A 20,384-nucleotide genomic window follows, 5' to 3' on the forward strand; every position below is an offset into this window, starting at 1 on the left:
TGGTGAGCTGATATGGCTTATGCACATACATTAAAGAACTGAAAGGAACTCAGAACTGAAGATGAGTTTGGAAAATGCTTTAGGGCTGCTGAACAGAGAGGAGATAACTGACAGGCCTGCAGATGCTGTCAGTGTTATAAAATCACAGAATGAAGGAATGGTTTGGGTTGGAGGAACCCTTGAGCTCAGTCAAGGCTTTGTTCTAGATGGTTCTAAGGGATGACTGCCTGAGAACCCCTCCCTCTGCACTGCATCATGATGGTGACCCACAGCAGGAAGAAGAATTCACAGCAGATCAAGCAGACATTTGGTCTTAAATTACAGTATTGCACTGGGGAAGAACAATAGACTAGTTTTGAGTTCCCTAAGTAAGCTTGCAGAAATGCTAGGTTTAGATGTGGGTGTAGGAGAGCTCAGAAGTGGCTCTCCAATCCTTCCCACATTCAAAGTTAACTAAAAAGTCCTGAAGCTAATGTGCAGTAACACAGAGTCTGTCAAGACCCTGAGGAAACTCCTTTGTAAGTGCAGAAACAATAATTTGCTGTGATGCCTTAATATCATTTCATTTACAGATACAAATTCAATTTGTAACTATAAATCTCATAGAAGTATTATATAAGTAATTATTTATACACACCAAAAATTATGTATGACTAAAAATAGTAATGTATTTCTGTTAAAAATACATTACTGAGCTTGTGGCCATGCAAGGACCACAGGACAGGCAACAGGATGTCCTTGCCTTATGACACAGAAAACAAGGAGGGATGGGTGAAAAAAGCATCCTAATATAAAGCCAGTTTGCTCTTTATATACACATGCCATCTCTCAGTATACATTTTTTTTTACCATTTATTATTATTACTTTTACCTAGATGTTGAGAAGGAAACAGAGTGAGTAGAACTAAAACACACAGAGACTACTCACACCTATGTTCTGATCTCTGCTTGAGGGGAGCATGACACTGAAAAGCTCTTGCAGAGTCTGAAGAAGCTGAAAACTATTCATGGAACAATGTATTTTTGGTAAGCCTTGCTCTGGCTGAAAGCACTAATGTTGGAGAAATGAAGTAGAAGAGTATGTATGGTATAAAAATTGTATCACTTCCCCTCACCTTCATCTACCCTGACTGGGTACATGAGGAGTGAGACACACTCAGGCATGTACACACCCTGCCGGTCTACTGTTATCATACTCAATCAATAAGGACAATTTAGAGTGGTGGTAACTCTGTGCATACTTCCAGTGTCCCAGGGGATCAATACAAATCAGTATCACAGCTGGCTGGTAAGAAGTAATGAGATTATGATCACGAAAGGCAAGCTTCCCAAATTTTTTCATAGTGTATGCTAAAACCATACATTTCTATCTGTCCATGAAGCATAAAATAGTAGCATTTAAACATATTAAATCTATTAACAAAAAAAGCATATAAAAAGCATAGTTTTATCTGCCCTTTTTCTACTATTTTTTGAACTTTTTCTTTGTGAATGCAGTATTTCTTTCCCTTGAAAGCAACTGTGAGATTTGACTTCCTCACTCTTGGAAAGGGACCATACAAGTGTAGAATGGCACCAAATCTTCCACAGATTTCTCCCGAATAGAACTGCCATTTGCAAAATGCTTGGTTTTGTATGATAGCAATAGCAATAATTCATTGCTAAAACACCTCAGGGATACTGCTGACTAAAATCATGCACGTGTACTAAGCCTGCCAATTTATTCTAACAGTCTTAAGTAGTTATATGATGTTTACTGAAACTGAAAAAGCAGAATCTAAGTTCCTGCCCCACTTCCTGACACCCCTCTTGGATTTCCCTGAGTGGTGGCAGCAGGCTCTACACCCCCAGCTGACCGCACTCCTGCTGAGTGCCACTGCTGGCAGTCATCAAACAGCTTGAGGCAAAGACTGTCTTTATGGTTGCAATAATGTGATTTAACAGGTGGTCTGGGCCCAGTGCTTAGAAGTCCTTCCACATCTCTGAGCACACATTCCTGCCAGGTCTGTTTTAAGAGCAGCTATAAAAGACAGGATCAGCGGAACCTAAATGATGAGCTACGGAGCACGACTGGCATGTGGTTTATTAGTGATGGAGGAGATATGGGGAGAAGAAACAATCATGAAAGGAACAGAGATCATTATAATTTCTGCAATAAATATGGGAACATTCACATTTTACCAACAGTGCAAGTAATAATTATGTTGTAGCTAGTTAAATAAATGGATTATATATGAATCTTACCTGGGAGGAAATGAGATGTCCAGTTCATACAATCTGTCTTTAAAGACTGACAGCTCTCTGTCAAATTCTAAAAGCTATAAAAGATAGAAATAAATGCTTTCACTCTTTAATGTTGAACTGCAGCAATTTAAAAATACTACATTATATAAAAGGAAATAAAAGAAAACTATGATCACACACAGCTTGAGGTAGAGCCTTCATAGAACAGTTTTTATAACAGTGCAAAACTGTCTGGACTGTTTTGATACATAAACAGTGCCTTGAGAACAGTGTTGAAAACATTCATTTTCCTCAGTGAATGTTGTAACACTGGCTCTTCACAGCACTGCCCTATAAGTGCACTTACACCACAAGAAGGCTACATTTCTTGAAATTTCATTAGCGGTCTCCTCAGAGATAAACTAGACTAGCATTAAAAAAGAACAGCAAACTGATATGCTAACCAGCCCATGAGAATGTCAGTGAAATGCATCATATTACTCTGTATTATGTTTAGTGCAGAACAGCAGGTACAACAATCACAATGTGCACATCACTCTTCCCAAGCAAAGCCAAGCTCCTGTACAGCTGCTCTGGATGGTACATGGCAGACAGCAGACAGAGGGATATGTGACAGTAGGCAAAGGGTGCTCCCAGGCAGCAGCCACGACAGAGCACCAGAATCAGGTGTTTAACAGATCTAATGTCCTGTATAAATATTAGTCCCAGCCACATTTGTTTTCCCCACGACCTCTACAGAGAGAATAAATATCCACAGTCTTTGTTCGCAAACACGAACCCATGATAATTGTCCCCATTAAACCCGTAACTGCTCTGATGCACACAAACGATCTTACTCCAGAACCCGGCCGGGGTACAGCCCAGTGTCCCAGGGAACTGCAAGCTAAAGACAAAAGCTCATCATCCCCACGGTGCTGGCCCTGGCTCTGAGAGCCACTTGCTGTTGTGACGAGCGTCCCGGCACTGTCCCGCGCCATGGCGGTGTTTGCCCACCGTTCATTAATCATGTCCCATCTCACAGCTGTGCTGATACCATTGTATGAATGGCAGAGGTTCCCAAAGAAATTAGATCGTGTCCCCCTTTCCCCTCTGTCACCTCATAAATCATTCCTGAAATGTGCAATTAGCAGCTACTTGTACACATTAATTATCTGTGTGAAAAGCAGCTACCTGAACCACCTGCACTGCTGATTAGCTCCCTCTCCTTGGCTCACCCAGCTCTCTCCAGGCTCTCCTGCCATATGTAGGTATCTTTACATGAAGATGCCAGGTGATGGGCAGTTTTCCCTGCTTTAGTTCATTCGACACCAAACTCTGTGACAGTATGCTGGAAAGATTCTGCAATACCAATAACTGTGACAATTGGTGCTTGTTTTAACATCTGATTGAAAGCCTGAGAATTCAGTATGTTTAGATAAATATTTTGAAATATCTGTGTGGAAACTTACAGTATGTATCTAATAACACACTCAATACTAAAAGTGTTGGGCTGGTCCAGCACTCACTGGTCTAACTGAAGCAATCTCAATGCACTTGAAGAATAAATGGATGTTTCCATCACCATGAATGTTTCCAGGCTCTGATCCTGTATTTCAGTAAGCAGAACAGATTGGTAGCCATAATACATACACGCTGGCTATGAAAACAAATGTTACCATCCCTTTCCTGCTCCGTGTGTCTCCCCTGTAGAGGTATCAGCCACCCTACATGAATCTGGGATAGGAAAACAAGTTGCCATCCCCAGTTAAAACTATTATTTGAAATGTATGTCTATACATGTTTCCTACTGCTCCAAGTAAACTGCTCAGAGCAGGGAAGGGGAGGTGTCGGGAGAAAGGCTGTTTGTTTCTGAAGTGTTAAACTGCGAGGACTGAATGAAAGAACAATGCTCCCCAGAACACAATGGTATAAATTACTCATGGGCATCCCAAGGGCTGGCGAAGTTCAATAGAAGCATTGTCCTCTCACACCAATTCACATTTTCAAAATTATATACATTCAGATTGTTCCAGCTATGATGATATTTGCAAACTCAATGAAGGCCTGAGGCTTAGAGGACTCGGCATTTGGATGTGCATTATCATCCACAGAAGTTTCTGCTGTGCTTGTTTGCTGCAATGGTGTATGCAGTGTCTGTGCTATGCAGATGAGCTGCTGACACTGTTGGCAGATAACAGGAACAAGACAGCATTGTGTACTGTGCTGCCAGTTTCCCAAGTTTCCCCAGGTAAAGGGACAGCTTCAACCTGAAGCCAAAGCCCAGCTAGGTGCCTCGAAGGATTTAGGGAATGCTCATGGTGAAGAATTCATCCTGCCATGTAAAACAGCCAAGTATTTTTACTGGATTATTTGCAAAAGCTTTTAGTTCCAGCTATATATTAAACAATAATGCACTTTTATAAATTATTTTTCCTAGTTATTAAGTGACTGTGTTACAGTACCTGTAACGTTCTGTCCGAACATGCCCACCGAGTGTGCAGACAGACACCTGCTCGCTCTTGCAAGGGCAAGGACAGGTTATCTGTGTGCTCAGGGCTGAGCAGTGGGAGCCCCCCTGCAGCCTCTCTGTGTTTACCTGGCAGCACTGCAGGCAGTGAGGAGAGGAACGGAACAGATGATCAAAACCTGAACCGTGCATTTTGAGAAAACTGCAGTTATTCTTTTCAGCAGAAGACTACGTTTCAACTATTATTTTTTGGTGTGAAAAGCACTTGCATTCTCATTTAAGCCTGTAACCTCAAAATGCAAGACTTTTGATGCAAAGGCAAGGTGTTCACCAAGCCTCGTCACAATGAATTACAAATGCCATTTGCCCCCAAAAGCAACTTTAGTTAAGAGAAGGCACAGGGCCTGACATGGGCATCAGTCAATTCCATCTGCTTTATAGGTACACAGGTGCCTGGAGCAACCTGGCATGACAGAAAATGAATGAAAATTAACATGGGCAAGATGATACTGAGGAGCAGTCAGAATTTCACAGGGTAATGCCTTTACTTTTAAAGCATCTAACATTGTCTTTAAAAAACCCCACCTGGAACATACTCCTTTCATGGCAATTTCACCACAAGCTGCTCACTCATTTCCATACTGTACACCAATCAGCACTGTGAATAATGTCATTGCTGGAAACATGAGCATGTCTGTCACTCTAAATGCCTTAAAAAGAATAAAAAAATTAAGTCCAAAAGCCAGAAATCAATATATTGTTTTATTTAATTTACTCATAATAAGATCATCTTTAAGAACCAAATCTTTAAGGTGTTACATGACATGCTGTGGTCATTTGAGCAATTACACAGAGATTTTAAAATGCTGTGACTGGCAGATCATTCTAGAATTATATGTCATAGGCAGTTTTCAGCAGACTGCTTTTTTTCTCCAAACTCAGTTTCACCAATGCATTTATACCTAAATAACAGTGAAGATGATGCAAGGTCTACGTTTCATCTGCTCCAACATCAATTTGATGATATTACATTAAGATGTTTACTCTACAATGTCCAGTGACCAGCTCAACAGGAACGTTTGATGAGCACCTGAATGAAAATACCATCCATCCATCCATCCATCCATCCATCCATCCATCCATCCATCCATCCATCCATCCAGGTAGTGCATCAATAGTTAGCCGCTACCTGTGAGCCACTGTGACCCCACGCTGCTGGGAATGCAGCCACGCAGTATGTGTAGGAATGACTGCATTTGCAGTAAAGGATATTTCCTATTTATTTTGAGGAGAATTAAAAGCTTTCAGGACTTACGGCTGTGTCAGCTGCAGTGCCCATCACCTCCTAAGGGAATTATCAGAACTGCTGGTTTTCTAGGGAGCTGTGTATTCTGAAAACCTGCTGAGGGGAGTCTCACTTTTTGTTCCCTTTTTCTTGGCAGCGCCGTAACATGCATTTACATGCTGGGGTGGAGGAGAAAGCAATGCACAAAATTCTAAATTCCTACATTATGCAGCTTCACAGTAATGAAAGGGTTTTAAGACAGTCTAGGCAGTTGCAGAAACCGAGGTTCTGCTTGCTTCAATTTAAAGCACCGGTAAAAGGTCAGCATCTATTGGGTACACTGCAATGGGCCACCTTGGCTAAAATCATACACATATGAACCTCTTCAAACAGGGCAACTTAATTCAGTCATTGGAGTAGAACAACGGCAATTACTCATCAAGACCTACAGACCAAAGTCAGAGCACTGGTAGATCAGGAGGTGATATTAGCAGCATTTATCAAATCCATGCGCAGGGCCCACAAGAGAATTCACAGCTGTGAAAGGGAAATGAAGTTTCAGACCAAAAAGAGGAGATGAGCATACAGAAGCGACCTCAGAGAATTAAAGCATGTGGACCCTGGTCACTGTAACCTCCTTTGCCAGTCTTGTGGAGCACACGTTTTTTTCCAAGAGACTTTGGAAAGACAGTAATTTTATCCATCTTTCCAGTCAAAGTAAATTATTTAGAAACTGATTCAGCAGTCTACTGACTTCAGGTAAAAGCCTGTGGAAACACTGATCCTTCCCACTTATCTATGAAAATGCCATACATAACTCTGCCTGATTTAAAGCTACTTCTTTCTCTAACAAAGACTATGTAAAATGATCTATATTACTACATATTTTGAATCTTAATCTTCTTTCTCTCATTGCCAGTCTTTAAAATCATGTTTCACAGAAAAACCCCCAAATCATTGAATATAAATTTACCACTTATGCTGTTTTTGTATATTATTATATTTCTGCACATATCTATATATCCTGAATGGCAGCGTTGTCAAATCACAAACGCCCACATAAATGTGGATCTGTGGCACACAGAGAAATGTGGATCTGTGGCACACAGAGAAATGGCATCAAAGAGATTGTTCTCAGCGTTAGGGGGTGAGGCACAGCACAGTGCAAGTGGCACTGAGGGCTGACAGGACTGGTATGGATAATCTGTCAGTCAAACACCCTGCTAACAGTTCCAAGGGCTCAGCCACACCTCTGTTCTGCAACAGGCAGCAGAGAATCCAGATCTTATCCTGTGAGATTTTTGTTGCTTGTAAAAAACAACATCAGAACACAGAACCTGCTGTACTACTTAGGAAATTAGCTCTCAATGCTAATATGGAGTATATGTAAAGGATAAACTAGCGAAGAAGCCAAAAGCACCGACACAGATTAAGCTTGGGCTTCCACTTGTGCAGCAGCAGCGAGCTTTCTGCTGACCAGGGAAGCTCCTTCCACACCCCAAGGGCTCCTTGCCCAAACGCTGCCCTGCAGCAGTGAACTGCATCCCATCCCTCAGCTGTGCCCAGCAGAGCCTGGAGCACCCGAGAGGTACCACAGAGCCCACAGCCCCCATCACCCTGTGTGCAGCCAGCTCCTCCAGCAGACGGATCTGCTCGCCAGGACACAGCCAGTGGCTGTGCCCTGTGACTACCAGCTGTCACAGCTGAACTCACGCTTTCCATTTTCTGATGGGGAAATTGGATTTTGCTGCTCACTCTCCTGGTATTCCAGTGCTTACCTCAAATTAAAAGAAAGTTTACTCTGGAAAAATGTATTCATGCAAATTGCCATTTTCACAATTTTGCTGGGACAGATACTAAATATTATTGCAATAATTCATACACTGTGCACAACAGCTTGTGACAAAGCTCCTTCAAAATGTCAGGAATGACTGAGTGGATGCTGTCTTTGAAACTGTAAGACTTTATTTCAGAATATCCTACTTGCAAATATGACACACTCCATGGATTATTTTATTAAACTTAATTTATCTGTTACTGTGAAACATTAGTTTGTCCCACTTGGGAGTCCCATGCACTATCCTGTTACACAGTTACTTGTGAGCTACAATTTGGCAAAAGCATGAAATATGGAGAATGCAGTTTTAGTATGACTTGTAGAGTGGTTAAAAATGGAATTTTCTTGAGGAACGACTATGAAATGTTTCGTACTCGGGCAAAACTTCCACTGTGGATTGAAGATTCTCCGAGGCTTGGCTGGCATGAGTGTTTTGGGGAACAGCTGGACCACAGAGGTATATCAATGAGGGGTGTGGGGAGCTCCAATCAACCCCTGTGCCACCCTCACAGACAGTCAGGCATCTCCCAAGGTCACTGGGAACTTCCAGACACCTAACACTGAGGCGCTGCTCTTCCAGCAGGGATTCAAATTCATCCCCTCCTTGTGTGGGGCTGCTGGAGGCTGCTCTGGGAGCAGCAGAGAGGACGACTGCAGCCCTTGCCTCCCACACCTATGCAACAACAAGAATACACAGACAGGCCCCAGACCAGGGACCAGAACCCATCTCTCCATCCCTGCATCTGCGTACCCTGCTCCCATCCCTAGTTGTGCCTTTTGTATGAAAGTGTCCTCAAGTGCCCTTTCAAGTTAAACTTAGCATTTGCTTTTCTCTGTGCAATCTTTTGTACATGCAGACATTCATCTGGGAGGTTATCAGGGGTACCTGGACAGCACAAGAGGACTGAGCTACTGTAGAGAGATGGTGAAAAAACAATTAAGCACCTTTCCATTCCTATCTGGCTTGCCACAGACTTCGGGCAAGATGTGGAAGTTGCGGTATGGTGCTTGTGTGCACAAATATTAACTGTAAGGGATGATGGTGAGATCCATAAACTTGGGGACTGCAACGCAGGTGCAAACGCTGCCTCCCTGGATATTCTCTTCCATGTCACACAGGTTAAAAAGGGCCAAAGCACACTAGCAGATCATACTACAGGCTGGACTACAGAGTGCAAATACAGATGCCGAACCTACTCTTAGGGCTAGACTTAAACAACAGCCAATGCCTAAAAAAATAAATATATTACAGTACACTTGAATTGTCCAGCAGCTGTATAGAACAGGGTGGGGGAAAAGGTCATGAAATAATGTTTGTAACTTTGTGCTATGGACAAATTTTACACCAGAATAATTCATCTATTTGAAGCTTGCAGTAAACAGCTAACCCAACACATCTGGATTGACTTGTTTGTGCAATCTGGATTTGCATTTATGTTTTGCTAGTGAGAACAATTAATTTGTAGTATTTCCTATCTCTGTCATTTCTCATTTTGCAGTTTATCCAATGGCATATTAACGAATTGCTCATTTAAGCAAAGGCAGTTCTAAACACAGGAATGCTGCTTCTGAATAAAGATGCAGAGCATGAAGCTATTTTCCTATTAATACTTTATGAAAATCAGGCATCTCAGAAGACTATGTTAAATAAAAGAAGCAGTTTCAGGATAGGCAGGATTTCCTTATGACCAGTCTGAGGTAGCAATGGTCCTAAACAATCAATTTCCTTTCTCTATCCTAATTTGCCCTTATACATCATATTCAAGATTTTATCTGGACAGGGGCTGGTTGGCTCAGTGGATAAACCTCTGCCTTTTCACCTCTGGGATCATGGTTCAAGTCATACCCTGATGAAATGCACTTGATCGTCCTAATCTAGTTCCTAGTGGACAGTATTCCCATTATCTTTAAAAGGGTCAGAGCCAAGGCCATTGGGAAGAGTGCATTGTGCTATATCTTGTCTGTTGATTAATACATTTTCAGTGATGCCAGATCCTTAATCTTCATAAGCATACATATTCTCACAAAAATCTTAATAGAGCTCCCTTGTGGACTATATATTTCTGCTCAATTTGTGTATAATTTCAGGATCTCCTGGGAATACATGCAATACCCCACCCAAATATGTTGCTTAACATTTAAAATTATGTTCGCCTGTACTGTTTGCAATAACATCTCTAAGTTAACTATCATGATAACACATCACTTTAAATCACTACTTTTCAGAGGGAAAACAAGACCTGTAACTCAATCCGTACTTAGAGCACATTATAATTTTCTTCTCAGACCACATCAGTTGAGGCTGAACACACACAGAATAAAGGGAATTTATTCTGTGAAGGGAAAGTGAGTCAGAACATACTCTCCATAAGAGTTCACTGTTTGTCCTCTGCACCAATAGAGCTGCTGCACAATTAAAGTAAGAAATGGAATCACTTCCATTCCATGAAAATCCAGGCTTGGAATCACTGGGCTTTTCAGCATAACACTCTTGGCTCTGGTTTGGAATGAATGCTGGTACAGCACCAGGGCCCTCTGAACTCTCTGGTGATCCTGGATCTTGGGCTAACCGTTCTGCCCCCGAGCTGCCCAAAGCACAGAGGGACACGGGCTCTGTGCTTCTGTGGGAGATGGGCCGGGGGGCTGGGGCAGCAGGATGCAGGACCACCAGAGCAAGCACAGCTGCACTACCAGTCACCAGCTTCCACAAAAATCAATGGAAAAAAGAGATCATGATTTTAGCAGGAATATCATCAGGTTCCAGTCTTAAGACAATTGATTCACTGATCACTTTTACTATACAGTTGTGGTCCAAATCCCAAGGACAGTACATTAGCTTCTACCTGGACTGATTCTTTAATACAGATCATAGGAAAGACAGGAATGTAGGTACCATTCCTCACTTCTAATTGCACTTATAGATTATAAAATGATTCCTGATGATTAAATTGTTCCTCTGTAGTCATTACAGGTTTTTACATTCTTACTACATATTTATTTAATTGACTACTGAAGAAATACAATTTAGTTTGTGGTTTTTTGGTATAAGTCAATAACCTGATTATATTTTTTTCATTACTCTTGGCTTGCTTTTCTTTTAATTGTTTTGAAATTAACAGGGAACTCCTTTTGAGTGTAGGTTTATTCAAGAACCCCCTGCCCCTCTTCTGGAAGCACAGGTGTGGCTGATTTTTATCACTTAAGGGCTGGAAACCCAAAGTTACAACTGTGTTTTGTGTGAGTGACATGCTGGTGAGCCAGTGTGATCTCAGCAGCGTGGGCAGCACCACAGACCCCACAGGAAATCCGTGCAGGGCTCCAGGGCACTCTATGCACCTGCTGGGCAGAGGAGGAGCAGGAGCACAGAGGAGCGATGGGGGCACGGCGGCGGCTCCCGGTCAGGGGCTGCTGCCTCTGGGAAGGTGTGAGAACCCTCATTTGTCCACCACTCCAAAATGAGAAGCCTCATTTGTGCTCTTCCACCACTCATGGACAACCCCCAGAGCAGGATGACGCCATGGAACCAATCAGCACAGCCTGGCTGTGTCCTACCATCCAGGTCAGCAATGCTGAGCTTTTGCTAACTGAAAAGCAACAACCTGACTGGGACCTGCCTGATGCCAAAGTGGAACTCTGCATGCTGCACCTCCTCCTGCCCACGTCTCTCAGTGCTCCTCTGCAACACCCTCCCCACATGCCCACACAGGACAGCTCTGTGTGGTTATGGACTCACACCCTGGTCTGTTGGATGGACCACAACTCCAATGTACAATTCAGAACACAGGAATTAAATAATAAAACAGTTCTGCATTATTGCAACACCTGTTTTCAAATAGGCTTTATCTTTTTTCCTATCACCACAGAACTGGGTAAATCTGGGTGTTTCTTTCTGATATACAATGACACACAACAGTCACTGCAGTCTGGGGTAATCCGTATAGGTAATTGCCAAGCCAACTTTGGAACAAGCTACAGCTAAGTCTGAATAAGCTACAGATTAGTTTGGGAAAATTAGACCCAACAGATTACAGTATGCATTTCAAACTGAATTTCTGTTAAATAGGTGATTTGTATCTATATCAGATTTTCATAAAAAATAATCATTTTTATAAACATATATTATGATTCTTTCTGTTGATTACAACGTAAAAAGGAAAGAATAACTGTGTATGGACAATGAAAAAGTAGCCTGTTGATAATAAATATTTGTCAGGTGTTGTCACATCTGTATACATTCCAATGTTACTGAAGAGACACAGTACTGATAAAAAAATACCCTCTGAAAAATCAATGGATTTTGAGCTAAAGCAGTTGCTAAACACACAGAAAACATCTTTATCCAACAGCCCCAGTGCTGTGAAAATTCCCAAGCCTTGCATTGGTACAGCTAAGGAAAATTTAATCTTCCCAAATACTCATCAGGGCACTCCATCCTGCAGACCTGACAGCCCCACTTATAATTAATTATACAATTTCGATGGGAATATCGACTGCACAAAGCTATAAATCATAGAAAAAGTCAATAGGCATGGACACATTCAATCATGTCCCGACCAATGATTACTACTCTTAAAATACAATAATTATTTTCAGGAGCCAGCTTGAATTAAATTTCTGTCAGGCCGGTACAAGACCGGCGGTTGATGAAGGATGCGATGGATTTTTTGGGTTGAATTCGGCACAGAGACATTTATCGTTTCAGATAGGTAGTTTGTTTTTAGTGATCATGGTGCTGCGTGTTTAACTAGACCATGAAGATTAGATTATCTCCAATGGCTCATTATATCGTTTATCTCTTTCTTCCATGCTTGATCTGGAAGATTTCCCACTTCTTGATGCATGAAAGAAATGACTACTGATTTTGAAATGGAATGTGTTTAAGAGGGATTCTGCCTGTACCTTCACACCCCACAGCCCTGTATGCAAATCAAGCAGCAGCCATCCAAAATACCACTAGGACAAGGCAAACAAGCACCAAGAACAGCTTTACACAGCTTCAGAAATGCACCAGGGGAAAACACAAATGACAAATACTTGAGTTGTTTAAAAAAAACTAGAAAAGTTATTATAATTATACACATAGAGGAAAAATTTGAAACAGGAATGCGATTAACATGGGAAAAGGAACTGGGAGGAGACCTATTGCTTCGAATTAAACATCCCCAAAACTGCAAAACATCAGTGAAAGAAACATTAGGCATTTCCCAAGGATGCATTCACCTTGTAAATTGAAACCAAAGAACCCCAAACTGATCTGACAGTAACTGCATTTGAAGGTGCCACAGGGGTACCTCTCATAGTGAGCACACAGGCCACATGAGCCACACTGTGGGACAGCAGCAAAGACTAGAAGGGGAATCAGATCTTCACCCCTCATGGGTCTTACTAATCAAACACTTCTGACCTCAACAAACGAGTGAAATTTCAGATTCTCACAAGGAATCAATCTCGCAGGTGAAGCCATCTTAAAATCAGAGAGGGCACGAGGGCTTCAGCTGCCCTCCATATCCCAGAGCCCTGCAGACAGCCCTCCAACAGCCTGGCTCCCTGTGAGCAGTGAGAGAATGAGCTGTAGGCAGGGAGAAGAGGAGAGAGGTGGAGAGCCATGGATCCTGTGCACAGCCCATCCCCGGGCAGCAAGCAGCAATGTGCCCTGTGAGCGGGCACACTCCGTGACTGGTTCAGAGTGCAGCTGAACTGGGAGGTGGGCATGAGGGCCCACCTGTGTTCCCTTGGATACATAACCCCTAGGAACCCTGGATGAAATGGAGAAAGCTGCAAGCAGTGATGCACAGCTTTTCCAAAATGAAGCGGCTACCATTTGAAATAAAATCACATTAAAGAAACTGTGATGCCCTTCTCCGCAGAAAAATCAGATTCCTTATTACAAATCAGAGCGTTAGTGTCCCCTGTCTGCTTAATCCTCTTGGGAAGCCCTGCATGCTTGTCCAAATAGTGACAGCCTGCTGCAGAGCTTGAGATTGCTATTCTACTTACTCTTGTGTTTCTTGAATAATTTTGTACACTTAGAAGACCCAGGTATTTTCAGAAGGGCTTTGCATTTAAGGGATTTTCCTAAGTTACTGTGTGATGCACAATGAGGAGCTAGGAAGAAAAACAGGATGCTTGAAGAAATGCAGACTAGACGACAGACAAGAAAAGTGAATTGTTGTGTACATTTAATTTACAATATATTTGTATAAAAAAGAAGGTAAATATGCCAAAGTAAAGAATCTGTACACAAAATAACTGGCTAAGTGGTGAGGAAATCTGGAGCAGTTATTGTGTTGGCTGAGTTATCTCTTCTCATTCTGCAGACAGGAGGGGTGATAAGGATAAAGGGCTGGTTAGAGAAATGCAATTTGTATGTGAGTTCCCAACTTACTCCTTTGAAAGGGTTTAGCAATGAACTTACCGCAGTGCCATTGTTGTCTCTAAATACATCTTGATTAAAATAGTCAAAGAGCTTCTTTTCTAATTGCAGCATAACCTAAATAAAAAACCAGGGAGAAAGGTCAGCAAAGCTCTTGGACTCAGCAACTCAACACCCAGCTGCTGGCAGTGACCCTTTCAGAGACACGCAGCCCTTTAAAACCACACATTTCCACATGCCCAAAGCCCCTTGTCAGCCTGCCCATTTGCTTGGCCGGCAATCACTTAAACAGATCCAATTAACTGAGCATTAGGTGTGACAATCTATATCCTCCCCTCCCTTTACATTATCAGTTTGGAACAACTATATTCATGCTTTGTAGAAAAGAAAATGAACATTCAACACTGTTTCTATTTACATAGGGGTGCCGAGGGCATTAAGTTGTTTACCTTTCGGTCATTATCAGATTCACGAAATATTAGCTTGACTACTTCATTTGTGTCAGCTGCCCGGATGGTCTGCATTGTGGCCTTTGCACATAGTGTCTAAGAAAAACATAAGGGGAGAAAGGGAAACAAGCTTATATGCAACAGAAGACCAGATTTAACTGAACATTATCAATAGATGTATCTTGAATGCCCCCCATCAAATATAATTTAATGTAGGTCAAAATATAAAGCACTGCTAATTTAAGTCAGTTCCACTTTTAATGGACTTGAAACAATAAACTGAATTACCACTTGAAGAGAAACAGGCAACATTAAGAAAATATCAATCAGGAAAGGCAAATAGTCATTCAGCTTGTACCATGTAGACAGGTTCTTTCACAGGTATCACTGTATGCTGTATCACACATTACTTGCAAACATCCTCCAAACCACTGCTCACAGATAATGACCAGGTTTTGTGCTAATTCTTAAGAGCTGATAACTACATTGACACTACAGTTCTGTGAGTTAACCCTTGTTTGCAAAAACATCTGCCTGTAAATTCACGTTACAAGTACACTTTTCAAGTCTGAGAAATGCTTACACAATCTGACAGCAATTTTCACAGTTTACTTTGCATAGCAAATTCCCTCTTTTAAATAAGAGACGACATGTCCCTAGACATTCTGAGGACTGGGTGCTTAAGACATGTTATGAACCAACGTTTTATCAGGCACAGATGAACATAGATGAACAACTTTCTATCAGGCACAGTATGAATTTCCACGAAAGTGCTGGGCCTTGATCCATTGGCCACTGGCCTGGCTGGGACCCAGTTCCACAGGTAGTGGGGAATAACATGAAATGTGCCGCTCAAAGCGTTGGCTCCGGGTAAAAATCTAAAGCCTTTAGCAAAGCAGTTAGCGAAGCTTTAGGTATGTTAAGTGCTTTGAAATGGAGGCATGTCCATCTTAACTGGGCACATTTCACTAAGTGCTCTGCGGCCTCCCTGTCTGGGCAAGGCTGCTGGGTGCTGTGCAGAGCTACCCGTGCCCCTCTGCCTGGCTGCTGGGAACCACAAGGAAAAAGTCAGAAAGCGGAACTGAGGAAATTGTTCAAGCTGGGCACTGTTCAAAGACACAGATGTGTCCCCACACCTGGGAGGCAACTCAGCACCCATGGCTGCTGCTGAGGCACACGCTGCTGACAGGATCTGCGCACAGCTGTGGACATGGATACTGGTAAAGATTGTCCTTCTGAATGAAACCTTAGAGGTTGTTAAGAAAAGTGTTTTCTGTTAAAGAAAGTAACTGAGTCAAGGAGAGGTAACGAGGTGACTTCCCTGCTCTGCTCACCCCATTCCTTTTCATAATAACCAGACAAAAGGTTTTCATTTTGCATAATGTGAATTTGAAAAATAAATATGTTTTGTGGTATAGACTTTCACATCCTACTACGTGCTTCTATCTCTCACAGACAGAAATACCTATATTTGGATTCATTATCAGAGGTGCAGTGTCCACCACACACAACACCATGAACTACAGCTCATTTCTCGTTTCCCCATTCTCGCCTTCTCCTGAAGGCAGGAATTCATGCCAAACATGTATTTAAACAAAAATCCATCTGCTTCCAAATAATTAAGATCTCAGCTGAGAAGCTCAGTGCCAGAATGGGAACAATCTGCCAATGGACATTTGCTCCCATTTGACAAAAATTTGATCCTTGATAAAGGCCCTTGCCTATTGGCACAGTACAAATAAAAAGCAAATTGAGCACTTTCATTTTTAACAAGTAACTTGAATGGGATTTGGTAAAAAACCACAAATCTGTTATTTTTCTTACAAGTCTGTGAATGAAACAGGCGTTGATTCCCCATCTCACTGAAAAAATTACATCCATTTCTGACAAACTTTTCCTGACTGTTTCCTCCGTCCCCCAAAGCAGCGCCACGTCCATCTGACTCTGGGGTTACCCTAGAACTCGGCACGCTCGCGGCACCAGAGCAGCTGCAGGTGCGTGCAGTCACAGGTTTCACTGGCAGAAGGAGCACTGGCCCCACAGGCACACGCACGGGCTGCTCTGCGAGCACTTCATCTGATCCGCAGGACTTTAAGGTGGTGTTTTGAAGCCTTGGGAGAAGAGTGGTAACATGCTGGTTAAACGCCACCCTGCCTGGCAGGAGGAGCGGCATGCTGCACCATTGTGGGAGCTGCACCTCCGGAACCTTTTGCTTTTTAGCACAGAGCTCCTACCTGTTCCCTCGCAGCCAAGGCAGTCGGATGATGCCTTTGTCTGCTCAGACACGCAGCGGCCGTTCTGCCATCTGTGTCCATAGGAGCTAGTGAGGTAATCCAGCAGCGAGCCATTCCCAACCTCGCTCCCTCCACGCGGGTGATTGAAATTCAGAGCACAGATCAGATAATCGGGTCAAGCCCAAAAAAAGAGGCTTTGGGCTCATGTGTCACAAATCAGTCTGGTCCCTTCAAACAGCACACCAGATTAGAACAAGCACCCGAACAAACCAGAGCGGAAAACCCGCAGCTCTCTAAAGCTGGTTTCAAAAGCTCTAACAAATCGCTCCATCTTTCACTCATTTAAACTTTCCAAATGAGGGTCAATACGGTCCCCGAGCATCCAAATGCTAATGCGCTTAAGTGCGCTTAAGCAGCTTTCCAGAGTGAATGGGCCAAAGAAGGGCTCGAAAAGACACGGCAGAGTTACTGTCACTGTCAAAAAGTCATTGTAGCCACCCCCAGAGTGGTTGCAATTCAACAAATTCATGATTTCTGTCTCTTAAAGGCATCTGCTTGAGAACATTTTTTTCCCTGAGCTGCTTTATCTCACAACGTCAGGCCGGCTCCAAAAGAAAAACCCTGCGATCGACTCTTGAGAACCAATACAGAGAAAGGACCCACATACCTTATTGCTTTCAAATTTCACACACACAAAAAGTTACCTTATTCACAGACAAAAGTGATTGGGCAAAGGTTCATTTCTTATACAAGCTGGAGGCACTCCTTTTTTCCTCCTCCTTTCAATTTCTGCACAGTCGTAGTCACCCAAGCAGAAAACTTTCAGGACCATGTGCCTTTTTAGGAAAGCCTGCTTATGAAGGGATTTTTTGTTGCTAGCAAAGAAAATCAAAATGCTATGAAAACTCACTGTTCCTTGCTGGGTATTTCCTCAAAGGTATATTTTTACAAGGGCACAAGAGGTGAAATCAGATATCATAACTCGACATAACTTCTTTTTAAAAAAACATCTTTTTTTCTTTGGAAACAAGAATTGGTTAAAAAGCTTGCAGGAGGGCTCTATTCAGAGCTGAGAGAGAACTCAGTAGCCACCTTTCCCTAGCAAACACAGCCATATCTTATTCCTGTTTCCCCATACTATACACAGGTAGATGCTTTGTAGCACTTTTGAAATACCCTCTGCGATAACTTATGTGTACTGAATTGCAAAACATAGTAACAACTTTCCTGACAACGGCCTTGGAATGTAATGACAACATCCTGTTACACAAAGCTAGGGAGAAATGGTTTTTATATTTACAAGAGACAAATCTGGAACTTCTAAACTCGTCAATTCTCAGAATTACACTGCTGATTTACAGCATAACACACCTTCTGCTGCCCCATATACACCATAAATCAAAGTGTGTAAAACTGCATTTCTTCATACTTAGAGCAAATTGGGATACAGGCATGAAAACAACTGTTATATACATAAAACAACAGCCTATAATATACACTTTATATTGTGTTCATATGGGGAACACTGTCAGCAGCTGGGGACTGCACTGCTGCCTCCTGCTTGGCTGGAAACTGCAGCTGATTTTTCACTGATTCCACACTTTAGTCTCTGAGTCCACCTCCTGATGTGTGAGCCATTACATACTTGTAAGTCTCTCAGTAATTTTTGGGGGGTGGGAGGGAAACTCCCCAAAAGGGGATATTAAAACACGTACAGACTCAGCCTGTCCTACTGCATCTGTCCACTGATGCTAAAGATGTGCATTATTGTTCTCTATTATTTGAATACTCGGGACTTATTGTTACTTTGAATTATTCTTAAAAAACAGAAGAGAAAATTGAAAATATACATTGTTCCTTTACAATAAAAAAGTTCAGCAATAGCTACCACTGGAATTTGTGGCAAGCTGCATAGATTAACACAGATGTGCTTGTGGCTGTGAGTGCTAGGAGACAAGTGCAGAGTCTGAAGATTCCTGACAGGAGCTAAGTGAAATAAGGTCTTGAGCACAAGAGCAACCAAATCAACCAAATTTAAGATATTTATTTTTTTTCCAGTTAAATTGTGGAACGACAGAAAAGACAGACATACATGTATCATCTAATTATGAAAGTGAAATACTTCTGAAATGCTGCTCAAGACCCAAAATCAATCTGACACTTACTAAACTAGGATAATATTTTAAAAAAATTATTACAATCTGGATGCAAATTGTATTTGAAATAATCAGCGAGGTAAAAAATTTGCTACTTTGGGAATAACAAAAGCATCTTGTTTGGGCTCCTCCTTATCTTTGAGGAGATGACATGATTTCCTGGCTATTGGGAATCTAATAGCAGCAAACTCACCAAGTCAAATGATGTCAGAGAATTAAAATTTGCAAGTGAGAAAAACAAAGTTACACATAACTTTCTGAGTCAATGACAGTTGTGCATTTAGCTCTGGGACAGATAACACCATGCTTTTTAAACTGCACCTTCCCACTGAAATGGATGGAGGCTTATTATAGCAAATTTTTCACAGCCAGAGAGGTTTTTGGCTTCACAACTGCTTCAAAAATCAAGGGCTCAATCTCCAGGGTACAGCAACCAAACCCTGTCTGAGAGAACATACACTTCTATTGAAAAAAATATCCTTTAGACTATATATTACCTTGTGTTAACTTTAACTGTGTGCAAATAGCAATAATATCCCAGAACAGCTACTACACTTTCCAGCAGCAGGAACTGAACTCAGCAGTGACGTAAGTGTTAGCTGAATAAAGAACAAACACAAACAAGTATTAATGAGAATTCACGTAAAGTACCGATAAAATTACTTTCTCTTTGGATGTTCCCAGAGGAGCCAGCTCATATCCAGGGGAGGCAGTGGCAGCAGAGCGGGACTCCTGTCCTGCCCTGTCTGGTGGCACTGCTCACGTGCCCTGTGTACAGCCCCTCTTCTGAGGGCACATCACTACCACTGACATGACCCTGCTGCCTGCACCCATGTCTGATTTAACCTCACAGGCAGGTTAAAGAAGCACCAATCGCACCCCTGTGAATGCCTGGCCCAGGAGCTGCCTGGGACCTATGGGAGCTCTGGTCCCCTCCATGCAGCTCCCCATGTGAACTGTGGCACAGGGGTATTCTGGGATATTTTAAAATGCTTCTTTGGGTGGAGTCTGTGACCAAAAAATCAGCACCGAAACACTATCCTCATGCTCCCATCGTCCCAGAGATCTCCTGCCTCCCTAAAACAGATGATCCCTGCTGGAAATAACCTGCCTTACTTTGGTCTCAATTTCACAGCAACACTAGATTAATTATAAAATGCATCTTTTTGTCCAGAAATGGAGATAATTCATGACAAAGTTACCACAGTGTGTCACCAGGCAATTCCAACCCTTTCCTGTTCACTTTCCAGGCACTGTGCTGAGAGACCCGAGAGTCCAGGTGGCAGCACGGCCGCTGTCCGGCGGCACAGCGTCCCTGTGCACCCGCCTGCGGGCAAGGTGGCTCCCCTGCCCTGGCACT

General features: G+C 42.4%; 1 protein-coding gene across 4 annotated transcripts in view; it reads right to left on the reverse strand.

Moving 5' to 3' along the window:
* Nucleotides 1–20,384, reverse strand: part of INPP5A (inositol polyphosphate-5-phosphatase A) — a 184,372-nt gene that overhangs the window by 18,189 nt on the left and 145,799 nt on the right. For all 4 annotated transcript variants that reach the window (XM_038141314.1, XM_038141313.1, XM_038141316.1 and 1 more), the window contains exons 10-12: nucleotides 14,635–14,730; nucleotides 14,228–14,302; nucleotides 2,245–2,318 (exon numbers count right to left, since the gene is read on the reverse strand). In XM_038141314.1, coding sequence (XP_037997242.1) covers nucleotides 2,245–2,318; nucleotides 14,228–14,302; nucleotides 14,635–14,730 — 245 coding nt within the window. The remainder of the gene's footprint in view (nucleotides 1–2,244; nucleotides 2,319–14,227; nucleotides 14,303–14,634; nucleotides 14,731–20,384) is intronic.

The sequence above is a fragment of the Motacilla alba genome, chromosome 6, assembly GCF_015832195.1.
Source record: "Motacilla alba alba isolate MOTALB_02 chromosome 6, Motacilla_alba_V1.0_pri, whole genome shotgun sequence".
NCBI classification, from domain to species: Eukaryota; Metazoa; Chordata; class Aves; order Passeriformes; family Motacillidae; genus Motacilla; species Motacilla alba.